This window comes from Bufo gargarizans, chromosome 11, assembly GCF_014858855.1.
Source record: "Bufo gargarizans isolate SCDJY-AF-19 chromosome 11, ASM1485885v1, whole genome shotgun sequence".
Taxonomy (NCBI): domain Eukaryota; kingdom Metazoa; phylum Chordata; class Amphibia; order Anura; family Bufonidae; genus Bufo; species Bufo gargarizans.
The window spans coordinates 90,234,794-90,252,128 of NC_058090.1; the positions used below are offsets into that span (position 1 = coordinate 90,234,794).

The 17,335-nt window shown below is 42.4% G+C and overlaps 2 protein-coding genes across 2 annotated transcripts; both read right to left on the reverse strand.

Moving 5' to 3' along the window:
- Positions 1–770: 770 nt before the first annotated feature.
- Positions 771–1,715, reverse strand: LOC122921398 (olfactory receptor 1020-like). The gene has a single exon (XM_044271376.1). The coding sequence runs from the start codon at positions 1,713–1,715 to the stop codon at positions 771–773; it is 945 nt and encodes a 314-aa protein (XP_044127311.1).
- A 7,626-nt stretch (positions 1,716–9,341) lies between these two features.
- On the reverse strand, positions 9,342–16,929 carry LOC122921399 (olfactory receptor 1020-like). Its single transcript, XM_044271377.1, has 3 exons — positions 16,006–16,929; positions 10,295–10,653; positions 9,342–9,450 (listed from the first exon to the last, which is right to left on the reverse strand). The coding sequence occupies exons 1-3, from the start codon at positions 16,927–16,929 to the stop codon at positions 9,342–9,344; spliced, it is 1,392 nt and encodes a 463-aa protein (XP_044127312.1).
- Between the last annotated feature and the right edge of the window lie 406 nt (positions 16,930–17,335).

The window sequence follows — 17,335 nt, forward strand, 5'->3', positions numbered from 1 at the left end:
AAATTCTGGCAGGCAAACATGCTCAGCTCTACTACATCTGTTGCTCTCTAGCTATGCTGTGCTGTCAGGATTTAATAGGAACTTTTCCTTTGCTGTATGCTGCAACTTAACTCTGTCATCTGGTCTGTCTCTGTCTTGCTTTATCCAGGGAACTATACTTCCTGGCTTCTGAGGCTTGTAGCTTGGCCTCCAGGTCCAACAGAACTGGTGGTGCTCTGCAAGCTAAGGCAGGGCTCGCCCAGCAGGGACAAGCTCCCCTGCTTCCTTCCCCTTAGAGGGAATACTCTCAACTGACTCTAACTAGCTGAACTCCTCCCTCTCTAGAGAGAGCTCCAGAAAGGCTCCATTCCAGACACACTAGCTCCCATAGACTGATTCTCCCATACACTACACTGGGGGAAGGGGGGGGGGGAATACAATTTAATGCAAAAATAAATATAAAAAAAAAGAAGAAAAAAATTTAAATCACTCTTCTTTCTCCATTTTAAAACATGTAGTGGTTGTTTCATCTCCCCCCTAAAAAAAGAAATACAAAATGATCAAAAGGTCATACACACCCCTAAAATGGTATCAATGAGAAATCAAGACCACCCTCCAAAAAATGAGTCCTCACACAGCTCTATAGACATACATAAAGTATAAAAAGCTATATTACTTAAAATATTTTTAAGTCAAAGATATAAAGATCATGATTCAAGACTGAAGTACAATTTCTAATAGTCCAACAATGATAAATCAATCAAACATCAGATTTTTTTTTGGCATCAAAGTCAGGCTTCATTGCCCATGGCTTTTCTGATGGCTTCTTTGATATCCTTGTTCCTAACACTGTAGATTATGGGATTTAACATTGGAGTCACAACTGTGTAGAGGATGGTCACCACTCTGTCCTGCTCTGCAGAAGATGCAGATCTAGGGTGGAGATGCATAAACATGATGGTACCATAGTAGAGACATACAACTAGTATGTGGGAACCACATGTCGAGAACACCTTTTTCCGATCCTTATTAGTACGGATCTTTAGGACAGTTATGGTAATGCAAAGGTAGGATGAAAGAATTAACAAAAAAGAACCAAGAGCAACTATAGCACCGGAGATGTACTCTGCTAACTCATAGAGCCAAATATCTTGGCAGGAAAGTCGAAAGAGTGGAGGCATCTCACAGAAAAAGTGGTTAAGGACGTTGGACTTGCAGAAGTGGAGTTGAAAGGTTAAAAAAGTGAGAATAAATGAGTTTATAAAACTGATAATCCAACATCTAGTGACCAGACCTACGCACAGCCTCCAGTCCATGATTGCTCTGTAATGTAATGGATTACAGATAGCAATATATCTGTCATATGCCATGACGGCAAGCAGAAGACATTCAGTGCCACCAAGAGCCAAATGAAAATACATCTGTGTCGCACATCCCACAAAGGAAATACTTCTGTCCTTGGATATTGTGTTTGATAACATTTTAGGGACTACTGTTGAGGAAAAGAAGATGTCAATCATCGAGAGGTTACTCAAGAAAAAGTACATGGGGGTATGAAGTCTGCGGTTGAGAGTAACAACAGTTATCAGCAGGAGGTTTCCCGATAGGATTATCATGTACATCATCAAAAACATCAAGAAGAAAACAATCTGAAGATAAAAAATATCTGACAGTCGCAGAAAAATAAAAGTTCTCACCAACGTTTGGTTTCCATTGTCCACAGCATTGTCCAACATTATTTTGTTTTTTGGGCGGTGATGACCTTCCTGATTGATGTACATATAAAAGCACAACACACCAGGTATACTCAGCGTCATTCTCAGGTTTGGCACAACGATGCTACTGATTGGGCCTTACTTTTGTTTGGATTGCAGAAAAATAAAATACTTGAATGTAAAAAAGTGCAAAACATTAAAAAGAATACGAGAACAGTAAAAATAACACTTTAAGCACTCACTGTATGGCCCCTGGGTAACAAAGAGTAAAAATCAACTGGATTATACACTAGTATACCGATTGGCCTGGTCTTAGAAGATACTGTGGGTAAAGGCAAATTCCTCGCAATAGACCTCTTCACCAGTAGGTCTGATAGATATCACTGGTCAGGAGATGTCCACCATTACTGTACACATATGCCATGTCGATGAAACTGTGGATGGAACTAATTCAGATGGAGGTTTTAAATACTATTCCATAATTATTTTCTCCCAATGAGTTTAGTCCAATTAAAATTGTCCAATTTATTTAGCATAAGTGTTGGTGACTTGGGAACCCAATTAGCAATGCAATTTTGTCTTTGGAGAGAGACCATCAAAAAAAATGAATTCTTGTAACTTTATGCATGTGAAATAAAATTAACAAATATTATGGGAACAACCATAACAAAAATCTAATCTAAAGGGGTATTCTAAGAGTTTTCAGTGGGGGTCTGACTCCTGGAAGCTTACCAAGCACAAGAGTTGTTAATTGTATAGTGGCTGTGCTTCATATTGCGCTCAGCCCCATCCACCTCAATAGGGCTGAGATGTGCCTAGGCCATGTGACTGATTAACTTGATGCCACATAGCCTAGGGCAGTCATGCTCAACCTGCGGCCCTCCAGCTGTTGCAAAACTACAACTCCCAGCATGCCCGAACAGCTTACAGCTATCAGCCTAAAGCAGGGCATGGTGGCAGTTGTAGTTTTACAACAGCTGGCGGGCCACAGGTTAAACATCCCTGGCCTAGGGAAAGCTGGAGAAGGCCACGGCACTACTGCAAGCGCTGCTGCTTTCCGATTGGTGGAGGTGCCAGGTGTCAGCCCCACCGATCAGATACTGATGATCTATCCAGAGGATAGGTCATCAGTCAAAAACACTTGGAGAACCCCTTTAAGAAGATTCTTATTCATAAGTTTATAACATTAGGTCTCAAAAGAAATTACCTTTAACAGCAAGTGGTCATTTTTTATTTCTAAGAGGCATAACTTAATGGAAGCGCTCCTTAGTATTTACTTTTCAAGATGCACTGCCATTTTCTCTCCACTTCCAATCCGACATCCACTGGCTAGCGATAGACAAAAGTTCTTATAGATGATAGTAACTTATTGTAATGTTTTCAAGTTGGCTGTGTATGGGTCATAGGCCATCACAGATAACATTAAGTCCCTAGTACCAAGTAAAAGTACATTTGAGCAGAATATCCTAGGCAGGAAAAACTTCTGTGATATGGTGCTCCCCAGCATTTTAGGTACTACAGTATGGAAAGAAAGATTACTGAGAAAAAAGTACATGGGGGTTTGAAGACTTAAAAATGTAATCTCACCACGATGATTAGCAGAATGTTTCATGATAATATGAGGACTTTTTAAAAAAAATTTGATTAAAATTTGATAGTATCACTGCACTCTTCACTTATTTGGGCAGTCACAGGGCCAAAGCTGACCAAATAACTCAAGTGTGAAGTCAGCCTTACAGGTCGATGTTAGTGTCAAGAAGAAGTGCACTCCTTTTACACCATCGTCAGCTGATTCCACATAGATATCTACAGAACCTGTTCTATTAAACCAGGCATCCTCAAACTGCAGCCCTCCAGCTGTTGTAAAACTACAACTCCCACAATGCCCTACTGTAGGCTGATACCTGTAGGCTGTAGCCCCCCCCCCCCCCCGACAGAGTGGATAGGGTGTCAGCAGTAAGTTTTTGTCGACGTCACTGATTATTTTGCCATTCCTCTGATCCGTCAGAACAATTACCCCCAAAAAACATGAGCATCCGCCTTCACTCGGTCAGCATTTGGTCAGTAATCCATCAGTATTGCTAATGCCCAAAAAAAAACAGGAGTGGATCCAAAACAGAGATGACACGTGAATGGAATATTTGCATGTCTTGGCCCTATGACATAGTGGTGAGGTGGAAGCAGCATGAGGAGACCACAGAGTGGCCCAATGACAGATTCTGGAAGTGGCAGCAGCATCAGGAGGAGACCACAGAGTGGCAAGGTGACATAGTGTGGAGGTGGCAGCAGCATCAGGAGACTACAGAGTGGCAAGGTGACATAGTGGGGAGGTGGGTGGTAATGCGAGTACCACCTGAAGATGTTGGGTGAAAGAAGGAGCACTTGGCATCAGATGTGTGGCATTAGGCGGGTGGCAGGATCAGAATAGTAGCTGAGGAAGGTAGCCAGAAGAAACTGGTCTCTTTTGTGAAAGTGTTGGTGTGGCACCATGGATGATCTAGTCTGATGCATCAGGCATTGGTGGGTGGAAATCCTGGCTGATCCACGTCTGATTCATCTTAACAAAGGTCAGTATCTCCACATTTTGGGTGGACAGGTGAGTTTTTATTGGGGTAACTATAGCCCCCGCCACACTAAACACCCACTACTGGCCAGGCAGGACAGCTTTTCCAGGGCAAACTCTGCTAGATTGCAGGCAAATCCAGTTTGGCTGCCCAGTAGTCCAGCGGATCTTCAATGTGGGGTGGCAGGGTACTGTCCAAGTATGCCACCACCTGCTGGTTCAGGTCCTGCTCTAGGTCTAGCTGCTGCTGCTGGTGAGTGGTTTCTTCACTAGGAGGGTGAAGAAAGCTGCTCATCAGCGATTCTAGACTCAAGTTGCTGCTGATAGAGCTGGAACTGCTCTTACCCTCCCCCCGCCACAGTAGCCATGATAGAGGAACGTGAGTGCAGAGTGACCCCCGGTCAGACCTGCGAGAGGATGGACAATGGCGCAGATAGGCACCGGCCAACTGACTACATAGGATGTCCCTATAGTAGTTCAGTTTGTCCTCCCTCTCAGCGGGTGTAAAAAAGGCCCCCATTTGGGACCAGTAGCGAGGGTCCAACAAGGTGGAGAGCCAGAAGTCATCCCTCAAGTGAACATGCATCCGGCCATTTGTGCAAGTGACTCGGAGAGACTCCCTGCCTCCATCTCCACTGCATAATGCCACGGTGAGTCTGGGTCCTCTGCCTCGTCTTCCTCATCACCCTGTAGCTCCTCTGGCTGCTCCTGCTCCTCCTCTCCTGTCACCTGTGTGTAAAAACCACCCATTTCACTACACATGCTTGTGCTCCAATGTCCTCCTCCTCTTCCATTTCAGCCCCCACAGGGCTCATGTGGCCGTGAGATCTAGGCGCCACGTCTCCAGTCTCCTGACCAGACAGATTTACCAGCATCTGTTCCAGGACATGAAGCAGTGGAATGACGTTGTTCATCCCGTAGTCCTGGCAGCTGACAAATAACGTGGCCTCCTCAATGGGCCTGAGCAAACGGCAGGTGTCATCCATGAGCTGCCACTGGCTGACATCAATGTTACACAGGGGAGTACTCCTGTCCGCTTGGATCATCAAGAAATAGGTTATGGCCTTTCTCTGTTCGTATAGTCGGTCCAACATATGAAGGGTGGAATTCCAATGGGTGGAAATGTCTCATATCAGCCTATGTTGGGGAATGCCGTTCTGCCGCGGCAGATCAAGGAGGGTGTGCTTTGCGGTGTATGAGTGGCTGAAGTGCATGCAAAGTTTCCTGGCCATTTTTAGGATGTCTTGCAGATGCGTGGAAGACTTCAGGAACCGCTTGACAACCAAATTGAACACATGTGCCATGCAGGGCACATGGCTCAGCCTCCTTTGACTCAGCGCCGACACCATGTTCTTCCCGTCGTCAGTCACCATGGTTCCGATTTTGAGTTGTCGCGGAGAAAGCCAGGATTGGATTTCTTGATGAAGGACACGGAGCAGTTCCTCACCTGTGTGACTCCATTCGCCTAGGCAAATGAGGTGCAGAACAGCATGACACTGCAGTGCCCTGCACATGTGGTATGCTGGAGGGGCACTGTGAATTGTCCCTGCAGTGGAGGCTGAGGACATGGTGGAGGATGAGGAGACAGAGGTGGACATTGTCGCAGGACCAACAGCGTGAGTGTGGCTGTGCAGGAACCACATTCACCCAGTGGGCCATAAAGGACATGTATTGTCCATGACCGTAGTTACAGCTCCACACGTCTGCATATACTTTGGCATACAGCGACAGGCTCAAGGACTGGCCCACCTTCTGTTCTACATGTGTGTGCAGGGCTGGTTTCCAGCTCCACCACTTGGAAAGGGAGGGACTGCAGCACCAGCAACTTGGACAGGAGCACATTCAGCTTCTGCGCCGTTGGATGAGTGCACGCATACTGTTGTCTCTTGGCAATCGCTTCGGTGATCAATTGTTGACGGAATGACTGACAAAGAGTAGGAAAGGAGGAGCAGGAGCATCAGGACCAGCAGATGATGGGAAGGACAGACAGCTCCCTGCGGCTGAGGTGGTGGAGCCTTGACTGCCTTAAACTGGGTGCGTGCCACTGGGTGATGCAGCGGTTGCTGCTGCAGGCTGGACCACCACATCGGAGCCACGGTTCTCCCAGGCCACTTTATGGTGACGCTGCATATGTTGACTCAGGGCTGTGGTGCCAACATTGGCACTCTGGCCACACTTCACCTTTTGCCCACAGATTCTACATATCACCATGTTCACCTCCTCCCGTGGCTTAACAAAAAAACTGCCACACCGCTGAGTACGTGATTTTACCCCCAACACTACACACTGACTGACTGCTACAGTCCGCTGCCTCTGTCAACCCGTGCACCACTACTTTCCAGGCACGTAGGCTCCTGCGAAGCGGGTGGTCTACCCCGGGCACGTTTGGCTACCGACCTCCCACTGCTGCCACCCTGCTGATTCCTGGGCACGTTAGCGACTTGCTGGCTCTGCCGCTGCCTCACCCTCTTCTCCCGATGATGATGATAAATTCCCTAATTCACTCGGCTCCCAAGTGCGATCAGCTACATCATCATCATCGAGTACTGTCTGCACGTCACTGATGTCCTCCTCAACGGTCTGTGGATCAGGAGCCTTACCGCTCGCAACACCACCTCCCACACCACTCTCCTCATCAATAATTGCACTCCACAAAAGGGCTATAGAACATATAACTGCACTGCTGAATGGCAAATATATTTTTCTTTTTTCCACTTATAGACTCTACAAAAGGGTTATAGAACATATAACTGCACCGCTTAACAGCAAATATATTTTTGTTTTGCCACTAATACACCACAAAAGGGCTTAAGAACATATAACTGCACCGCTGAACGGCAAATACATATTTTTTTTGTGCAACTAATACACACCAAAAAGGGCTTTAATTTTTGCACTTCACCACACAACGGCTAATAAGCCCTTTTTCCCACTAATACACGCCAAAAAATGCTTTAGAACATATAACTGCACCGCGCAAGGGCAAATAAGACAGAAATATTTCCTTGTAATAAACCCTGGTAATGGCTGTATCACACAGCACTTGCACCTCACTAACAAGAACTGTTTGCTGGAATTACAGAGCTGTATAATGGCAATCCGCAGTCAGTGCAGCAAGGTGTAGTAGGATTGTTGCTATTACCCAGGCTGTAATCTCCCCTACTGAACCCTGTTCAACATAAATGCTGTGGAATGATTCCTCCCTATCCTTTCCCTGCACCTTGAATAATCTTTCTCTGTACTTGTAAATCGTTTTTGTTAGCACAATGAAGTCTTTCCTAGCACTGTCCCTAGCGCCTGCTGATGTCTCTCCCTGCACTTACGCTGGAAAATGGCAGAATCCAAGATGGCTGAGGCTATTTATAGGGCTGTGACATCACAGGGCTGGCAGGCTGCTGATTGGCTGCATGCATGGCATTATAGGTGATCCCGCGTTCCCAGAGTTCCTTGCTCCATGTCCTCACACGTTCAGCAGCCATTTTAGGAAAAAATGTGATTCGTTACCACATTCAAATTCGATGCAAATCAAATTTTTCCTGAAATTCTGATTAAATTCCACTTCGTCAACTTCGATTCGCTCATCTCTAGCGAGGACATAAGTGGAAAATATGGAGGTCAACAGTGTTAGATAATCTCAGAAGGACAAATTTGCTAAACAGTGTTTAATTGGTATTCTCCACGATAAATTACTGACATGTTTCAATGTAAGGGAAGGAGGGAAAAAAGGAAAAATCAAGATATATTGTAAAAAATAACTAATTTTTAAAATTTTCTGTCAAAACTTTGGTAAAAGTAATATCCGTGAAACTGCTTTCTCAAACAAAAAATTATAATAGATAATAGGGGAAAAAACTATTTATGCCATGTAAAATAATTTTGTTTAAAATTAAATATTTCTATATTTTTAGTTGTTTTTAATTTAATTAAATTCTCCAATTCATCTCTATAAAAAGACTTTTGGTAAAAATAATAAAAAGTAAAAAAAAAAAGGCTAAAAAATAAAATAAAATAAAATAAAACATACCATACCGTGCCTTTGTTGGTAAATTCAACTAATGTCAAGACAATTCTTTAATCATTTAATCTTTAACCTGAATCTGTACTGGCTTTGGAAAATTGGTAGAAGTTTGAAGAAAAATGTTGACTATAAAAGAATTTTCTATCTCACTAATAATTAAATTGATATATACTTTTAGACGTGGGAGTAAAGATGAGCAGAAACAAAATTTGACTTTTTCAAAAAATTCAGATTAGTTAGAAGAGATTCGAGATTCGATTTTGCAGATCTTTTGAGGAGTTCCATGAATTAAAAGTGATTTTGTTTCAGGTAGAATCAAATGAAGGTCTTGTAGAAAACCCTGGTAGGTAATTTTTTTTATAAAATGGCACAATGTCAATTTTTTTAACTTTTTACTTCCATCATCAACACTTCTAGAAGTATGAAGAGTTGAGACTTTAAATATGGTCTTAGGAGGATCTCCATTCCCAGCTGGTTGTCTAATTTAAAGTTTCATTAGAGATCATTTTAATGTCCCAGTTCCAATAAATGAACATAATGTCTAATTTATGTTGTGCATTGCAGTTTGTCAAGGGTTTCGCAAGCATGCTCCAAAATTGTATTGAATTTCATTAGAAATTGGAGTCTTCAACTAAAGTCAAGCTAATCAACACCTTAATGCAAATGTAAGGCCTAGTTCACACTTTAGTGTTTTGGTCAGTACTTCACATCAGTGATAGTGACCCAAAACCAGAAGTGAAGCCTACAAGAGATAAGGTATAAGAGGAAGATCTGCACTTGTTCTGTGTTTTTGACCTGCACCTAGTTTTGGCTCACAATCACTGATGGAAGTTACTGACCAAATCACTGAAAGGTGTACTAGGCCTAAGGTTGGATACACCTGTATAGTGTGTGCACCCTGGGGTACAGTTACCAGAAGCTGACAACCTAGACTCCAAACCAGTGTTGCTCAGTCAAAATTGACCTGCACCTACTAAAAACATTGCATTAGGACGTTGTGAGTGCAATAGAGTGACTTCGAAGTCACGCCCAAATGGAGTTGTCTTCTGCTGGATCTTTTGGTACTCTAATAGGTCAGTTGACTTGAATTTAGTTTTTGTGTTGAGCTCACAGCTGTGAGGGAACTCCTGTTTTGTTTTTTTTTAAACCATATTTTATTCAGTTTGGCCTTCAGCCTGGAAAGATATAAAACACATTTGTCCAATATCATAAAAGCATATTCCGCATTACATTGTCAAGTGTTACAATGGACAACTTTCCAGTCGTATCATAGCCATCATAATATCTACCCAATATCTAGCCATCATAACACCTCCCTGTGTGGATTTGCTAAAAAAAACAACAACGAATCATCTGCGTATAATGCATGTTTTATCTCCTTGGAGCCTACCTTTATCCCTTCTACTTCCCTGGTGTTACTTAGGTATCGAGACAGAGGTTCTAAGGCAATGTTGAATAATAACGGTGAAAGTGGACATCCTTGTCTCGTTCCTTTACCTATAGGAAAAGCAGGTGAAAGATAGCCTGGGGTTCGCATATAATACCCGTAAGTAGGACCTAAAATTTCCTATTAACCCTATCTTATCCAAGACTCTATCCATCCACCCCCAGCTCACATTGTTAAACGCTTTCTCAGCGTCTATCGCCAACAGGGCTGGGGATGGATGCAGATCCGGCTTCATCTTGATCTCGTCTAACCCCGCCAAGACCCTTCGGATGTTCGTAACCGCAGAGCTGCCTTTTACAAAGCCCACTTTGGAGTCTGAAATGATTTTGGGGAGTATGTTCCAAAGTCTCTCTGCTAATATCTTTGAAAGGATCTTGATGTCGGTATTAATTAACGATATTGGCCGGTATGAAGCGGCCTGCAATGTTTTTTTTCCTGGTTTTGGGATTAGTTTTATATGGGCCGTGTTAGACACCTCCGGAAACGGGAGGCAAGACATATGAGAGTTATATACTTTTGTTAAAAGTGGCGTTGTTCTTTCCCCTAAGATTTTAAAGAATTCCCCAGTATACCTGTCTGGTCCCGGGGCCTTCACTAACTTTAGACCTGATATTATTGACTGAACTTCCTGTGTTGTTATCGGGGCGTTAAGAGAGGCTAAATCCTCTGAGGAGATATGCGGTAAACTTATGGAGCTTAGCCAATTATTCCCACTCTCCACGTTCTCCTTCTTAAATTTATACAGATCACTATAGAATTCCCTAATTATCTCATTTATATCTCTGGGATCATGTTTTAATGGTCCCTTTTTATCTTTTAAGGCCAAAATCGGGGTAGGGTGATAGAAACCCTTCGCTAAGCTAGCCAATAATTTCCCGGCTTTATTGCCAAATTTGTACAGTTGTGCGTCCGCTCTGGATCTGTACAGTAACTCCTTCTTTTGTAACCAATATTTATATTCCAGCTTCTCTCTCTTCCACGTATTCTCTGTCGCGTCTGACGGGCTTGTTGTAAAAGCTAGATATGCCTTTCTAAGTTTTAACCCGTGTGTTTCAATTTCAGCTGTTATTTTCTTTTTAAGTCCCGCCACATGAGAGATCAGTCTCCCCCTCAGCACCGCTTTTCCAGCATCCCACGTCAACTGGGCATTATCAGGCAGATCCTTAGTGCTAATGTATTCATCCCACCAACCCATCAGTAACTTATGGAAATCCGCATTATCATATAGATCTGATGGGAAGCGCCAAATATAATCTGGGCCTCTCGGTGTATAATCTTGTAACCATACTGTAACCGGTGCGTGATCTGAGATCACTAAATCCCCTATAGTGGAGGATCTGCATCTCCCAAATAAGTAATCTATGCGAGACCATGATTTGTGCACTAGCGAGTAATGCGTAAAATCACGCCCCTCCGGGTGTAGTGTCCTCCAAGTATCCACCAAGTTTAAAGTTGACATTAGGTCCTGTAGTATATGGACATTGCTGGTGGATTGGATCCTCTGTCTGTTCTTCTATCCTCTCCCCAATCCGCTACTACATTCATATCCCCCCTACTATCTTATCTGCTATCTGGTCTCCTAACAACCTCCCTGAGACTGTTTTATAGAATTTTTCGCAGGAATCATTTGGGCCATAGATATTGTACACACTCAATGTCTTCCCTGCAGATTGCATAGTGACCTGGATAATCCTACCCTCGTCATCACAAGAATGTGAGGACACCAGATAGTTGAGATTTTTCCTTATCAATATCAATTCGCCAGCCCTTCGTTTGAGTGCTTTTGATCCATATACTTCTCCCACCCAAAGTTTCCTCATCCTCGGGAAGTCATCCTCCCCCAGGTGAGTTTCCTGGAGAAGGGCGACGTCTGCTCCCAATCTATTGAGATGTCAGAGCACCATTAGACGTTTCTGGGGGGCCCTGAGTCCCTTCACATTCCAGGAAATAATCCTAACCATTATCTAATAATGTAAGGTTTGTCAGCCCAGTCTCCCTGGGCTTGGCACATGATAAAACCATAGTGAAGTTGTATATCAACAGTAAACCTCTCCCCCCCTCCACCCTTAACTTGTAAAACAATCCTAACTTCTAAACTGAACATCGCTAGATATCCCTCATTATCTAAACTTCCATATCTCCTGACTTTTCTTCTACCCAACATAGCAAGGTAAGTATGAATTATACCATACAAATAATGATCACTGGAATATATTGATCGATAGGTCAATAAACTGCTGAAACAAACAAATTAGTCATAGATTCAGTGTCCCGTAGCTGTCAGAGGATAATACAGTGGTGTCTTGCATAATCTGGCCCACTACGAGCAATGTGAGTATGACCCACTTAGGAATCTACAGCAGATATAACCCTGTCTTGCACCACTCTGTTCGTAACATCACATTAAAATGATAATGGCACCTAGCAACAAAACTAGAAAACATTTCCATATTTAGGGCATCCACAGCACTAAAGGATATTTCAGGAACACCCTGTGGAGCTGAATCAGGTCTCTTGTCTAGAATGCACTCTTTGACGCTGCTCTTTCGGATGCGACGGATTCCGCATGTCCGCCGGAGGAGAGTTCCATGATGGCGAATGCTTTCGACGTGCAGCGTTGTCTAATTGATCCGCTTTGTTGTTTCTGCTTGACTCTTCTTGTAGATCCTTGGCCTCTTCTGGGCAGGTGTAGATGTCGACTTGACCATCTGTACGAAAAACCTTTAAGGTTGCTGGGTACATTAGAGCTAATTTTCTTTTCTGTTGGAATAACATCGAACATATCTGTGAGAAAGCTCTGCGCCGTCTCGTGACCTCGGCTGAAAAGTCGCCGAAAATTAGTATGCGATGGCCCTTTATTTCAAGGTCTCTGGATCTGCTTTTATAAAAACGTAGTATTTCAGACTTATCAAAATAGTCCAGATATCTCACTGGATGGTATTTGTTGGCATACTGGCACCGGAATAATAAAGGCTTCCATCTTATTGGTATTAAGTTACTCATCTTAGTTTATAGCTGATGTGGGATTAAGTAAAATTGACACAGCATAAATCTCCCTGCAGTCTCCCAGTACTGTCCCTGCACTCTCCCTGCAGTCTCCCTGTACTGTCCCTGCACTCTCCCTATTCTCTCCCTGCAGTCTCCCAGTACTGTCCCTGCACTCTCCCTATTCTCTCCCTGCAGTCTCCCTGTACTGTCCCTGCACTCTCCCTATTCTCTCCCTGCAGTCTCCCTGTACTGTCCCTGCACTCTCCCTGCAGTCTCCCAGTACTGTCCCTGCACTCTCCCTGCAGTCTCCCAGTACTGTCCCTGCACTCTCCCTATTCTCTCCCTGCAGTCTCCCAGTGCTGTCCCTGCACTCTCCCTATTCTCTCCCTGCAGTCTCCCTGTACTGTCCCTGCACTCTCCCTATTCTCTCCCTGCAGTCTCCCTGTACTGTCCCTGCACTCTCCCTGTACTGTCCCTGCAGTCTCCCTGCACGCTTGGAAACACTGTCCCGAGCGCATGAGCACTTGCCATGTCTCTCCTTATGCTCAGCTCACCATCAGGAGAACAGGAAAAAAAACTGATCCTGTAAAAAACTGATCCTTAAAAAAAAGGATTCTGTAAAAACAAAAAACTAAAACAGATCCTGTAAAAAAACGGATCCTTCGAAAATGGATTCCGTAAAAAAAAGGATCCTGTGCATTTTTTAGACAGAAAAAAAGTACATTTTCCATCTAAAATAAAGGATCTCTGATGGAAATGACTCAAATGGATGTCAAATGTGCAACATCATTAGAATGGAAAATGAAACGGTGATGTGGACTCTCCCTAACAGACATTGATTAGGGCTATTTACTTGCTTCAGCCCCAAATGCACCAGTAATAAATAATCCAAGCAAACAGATATCTGTTCCATTAATAATAATTTCATTAGAGGAACTTCTCAAACGAAAAAAAAAAATACATGATAAGAATAGTTAACCAATGATCTGTCAGATGAACAGCTTCAAAGAGTGAAATGCAGGGATTTTGTCCATTCAATAAATCAATCTCTGCATTTCATACTTTGAAGCTTTTTTTTTTTTTTTATGGTTATCCATTCTTTTCATTTAATTTCCCTTTTTTTTTTTCATTTGAGGAGGGGTTCCTGTAACAAAATCTTCTATTGGATCAAATATCTGACTGACCATTTTTGAATAACCAAATTTATATACTTTCTATTATGTTTTATTACTTAAAAATGCCCTTAATATTTTTTTATTGTTTTTGTTTTTTCTTTTCTGTTTTTACCACAGTTTCCCCCAATCTGAAACTGACTTGTCTGAGCTGCTCTAATTATCACTGTTTGGTAGTGTATGGAAAACGGCATTATCATCTGCCAATACACTACTCGCAGTGTTGGGGGCTTTTTTTGTAGTGTAAAAATCCCGTCAAAAAACAAGCCATAGATTTTGCTCCTTCTCCAGGCTTTCTGGCCTCCATGATAACTAAGCAGATTGTTGGCGGATCAAGAACATGTAAATCAGCTTTGGTAAATGTTGAGTGAATCAAAGTGTCTAAAGCGGACTTAAATCCGAATTTCAGGACAAATTCGATTCACCGCAAAGCCAAATTTTCTTGTGTTTCGTGGTAACGAATAAATTTTCCCTAAAATGGCGGTAAAACTGTAAAAAAAAAATCATACTTATCTCATCCATTTGCGCATGAAGAGGCCGCAGTGGCCACCTTGCTTGAAGATCCCGTGCAAAATCTTGTGCGTGGTGATGTATGACGTGATGGCGTCATCACGCACCGCACGAGATTTCGCACTGGATCTTCAAGCAAGATGGCCGTGTCTGCCTCTTTGTGCTCAAATGGATGAGATAAGTGCAATGTAATTTTTCTATCAACCCCTGAAATGCCTTAATATTCATCTTAGATGCCGCGATCAGCAATAAACGCGGCATCTGAGGGGTTCAATGATGGTACCCAGTTCATTGTACCCGCTATTTACAAAGAACTGTGCTTATTGACTAAGTAATTTGTTACAAAGCAAATTTGTTTTGTAAAATTCAGCAAAGCAGCCGAATCGAACTTTTGAGAACTTCGCTTATCTCTAGCTGTGGCAGTAGCTAATTAGGCAGAAAGTAAATCGGGTTTGTCTTAGTTCCTGCATCTAAGTCCACTAGCAAAGAGAGACGTTTTGATGAATTTGCCTCAAGCACTGCTAACTTAAAGGCAAACTTCATATTGTCCTTAGATGATAAATTAGGGCCTTGGTTTACAAAAAGTACCTGACGAAGAAGGCTTTCGGCCCTCGAAACTTGCTGCCAAATAAAAAATACCTTATGTTTTATACTTACCTGTCCATGAGGCCTTCTCTGGAGAGTGTGCCGTGGAACTAGTCCTGTTTCTTCTGTTCATCCTCTGCGTGTACATCGCAGAGTCGGCAGGGGACCCAGGCTGCCACCCAGTCACACCTCTTACTATGGCCTCATGCACACGACTGTTGTTGTGTTCCGTTCCGCAAAATGGGGTTCTGTTGTTCCGTGATCCGTTTCCATTTTTGTTTCCTTGTGTCTTGCTTTATTTTTGGTGGACCACCAGAAGGTAAAAAAAAGGTTAAGACAGGTTTGCCTGCAAATGATAGGAATAAAACGGACGCGGATGACAATCTTGTGTGCCTCCGTGTTTTTTAGTGGTCCCATTACTTGAACCATTTTCCGCGTAAATAATAGGACAGGTTATATTTTTTTGACGGACTGGAACCACGGATCACGGACGCAGATGGCAAACGGTGCATTAGCTGAGGACCCATTAAAAATCAATGGGTCCGCAAGCAATCATGAAAAACGGCGCAACGGACACGGAATAAAACGGTTCCTTGATAAGAACTTAGTGATTCTCCCATTAAAATTTAATGCAAAAATAAATATAATTAAAAAAAGAAAAAACTAAACAAAAATCAAATCACTCTCCTTTCTGTATTTTAAAACATGTAGTGGAAAGAAAATCTAAATGGCAGATTCACCATTTTTTTGTAGCTTCATCTCCCCCCAAAAAATGAAATACAAAGTGATCAAAAAGTGATACACACCCCTAAAATAGTATAAATTAGAAATACAGATCACCCTCCAAAAAATGAGTCCTCACACAGCTCTATAGACATACGTATAAAAAGCTATATTACTTTAGATATTTTTACATCAAAGATTTAAAGGTCAAGCTTCAAGACTGTAGTACAGTTTTTAATAGTCCATCAATGATAATTCAATCAAACATCTAATTGGCATCAAAGTCAGGCTTCATTGCCCATGGCTTTTCTGATGGCTTCTTTAATATCCTTGTTCCTAACACTGTAGATTATGGGATTTAACATTGGAGTCACAACTGTGTAGAGGATGGTCACCACTCTGTCTTGCTCTGCAGAAGATGCAGATCTAGGGTGGAGATGCATAAACATGATGGTACAATAGTAGAGACATACAACTAGTATGTGGGAACCACATGTTGAGAACACCTTTTTCCGCTCCTTATTAGTACGGATCTTTAGGACAGTTATGGTAATGCAAAGGTAGGATAAAATAATTAACAAAAACGAACCAAGAACAACTATAGCACCGGAGATGTACTCTGCTAACTCATTGAACCAAATATCTTGAGAAGAAAGTCGAAAGAGTGGAGGCATCTCACAGAAAAAGTGGTTAAGGAGGTTGGACTTGCAGAACTGGAGTTGAAAGGTTAAAAAAGTGAGAATAAATGAGTTTATAAAACTGATAATCCAACATCCAGTGACCAGACCTATGCACAGCCTCCAGTCCATGATTGCTCTGTAATGTAATGGATTACAGATAGCAGTATATCTGTCATATGCCATAACGGCAAGCAGAAGACATTCAGTGCCACCAATAGCCATATGAAAATACATCTGTGTCGCACATCCCACAAAGGAAATACTTCTGTCCTTGGATATTGTGTTTGATAAAATTTTAGGGACTACTGTTGAGGAAAAGCAGATGTCAATCATCGAGAGGTTACTCAAGAAAAAGTACATGGGGGTATGAAGTCTGCGGTTGAGAGTAACAACAGTTATCAGCAGGACATTTCCCGATAGGATTATCACGTACATCATCGAAAACATCAAGAAGAAAACAATCTGAAGATAAAAAATATCTGACACCCGCAGAAGAATAAAAGTTCTAACCAACGTTTGGTTTCCATTGTCCACAGCATTGTCCAACATAATTTAGTTTTTTGGGCGGTGAAAATTTAAATTAATTTTACTTAAATACAGTGATGACCTTCCTGATTGATGTACATATAAAAGCACAACACACCAGGTATACTCAGCGTCAGTCTCAGGTAAAAAAAAATACTTGAATGTAAAAAAGTGCAAAACATTAAAAAGAATACGAGAACAGTAAAAATAACACTTTAAGCACTCACTGTATGGCCCCTGGGTAACAAAGAGTAAAAATCAACTGGATTATACACTAGTATACTGATTGGCCTGGTCTTAGAAGATACTGTGGGTAAAGGTAAATTCCTCGCAATAGACCTCTTCACCAGTAAGTCTGATAGATATCACTGGTCAGGAGATGTCCACCATTACTGTACACATATGCCATGTTGATGAAACTGTGGATGTA

What these genes read in the sequence shown, in the direction of transcription:
- LOC122921398 (XM_044271376.1), bottom strand. Translation starts at nt 1,715, where the DNA reads ATGTTGGACAATGCTGTGGACAATGGAAACCAAACGTTGGTGAGAACT.
- LOC122921399 (XM_044271377.1), bottom strand. Translation starts at nt 16,929, where the DNA reads ATGTTGGACAATGCTGTGGACAATGGAAACCAAACGTTGGTTAGAACT. An exon ending in TTAAAGAAGCCATCAGAAAA is followed by an intron (nt 10,654 to 16,005) that starts GCCATGGGCAAT and finishes CAAAAGAAGGAG; the next exon opens with TTACTGTACAGATCCAGAGC. An exon ending in AAGGCCCCGGGACCAGACAG is followed by an intron (nt 9,451 to 10,294) that starts GTATACTGGGGA and finishes ATATCTTTCCAG; the next exon opens with GCTGAAGGCCAAACTGAATA.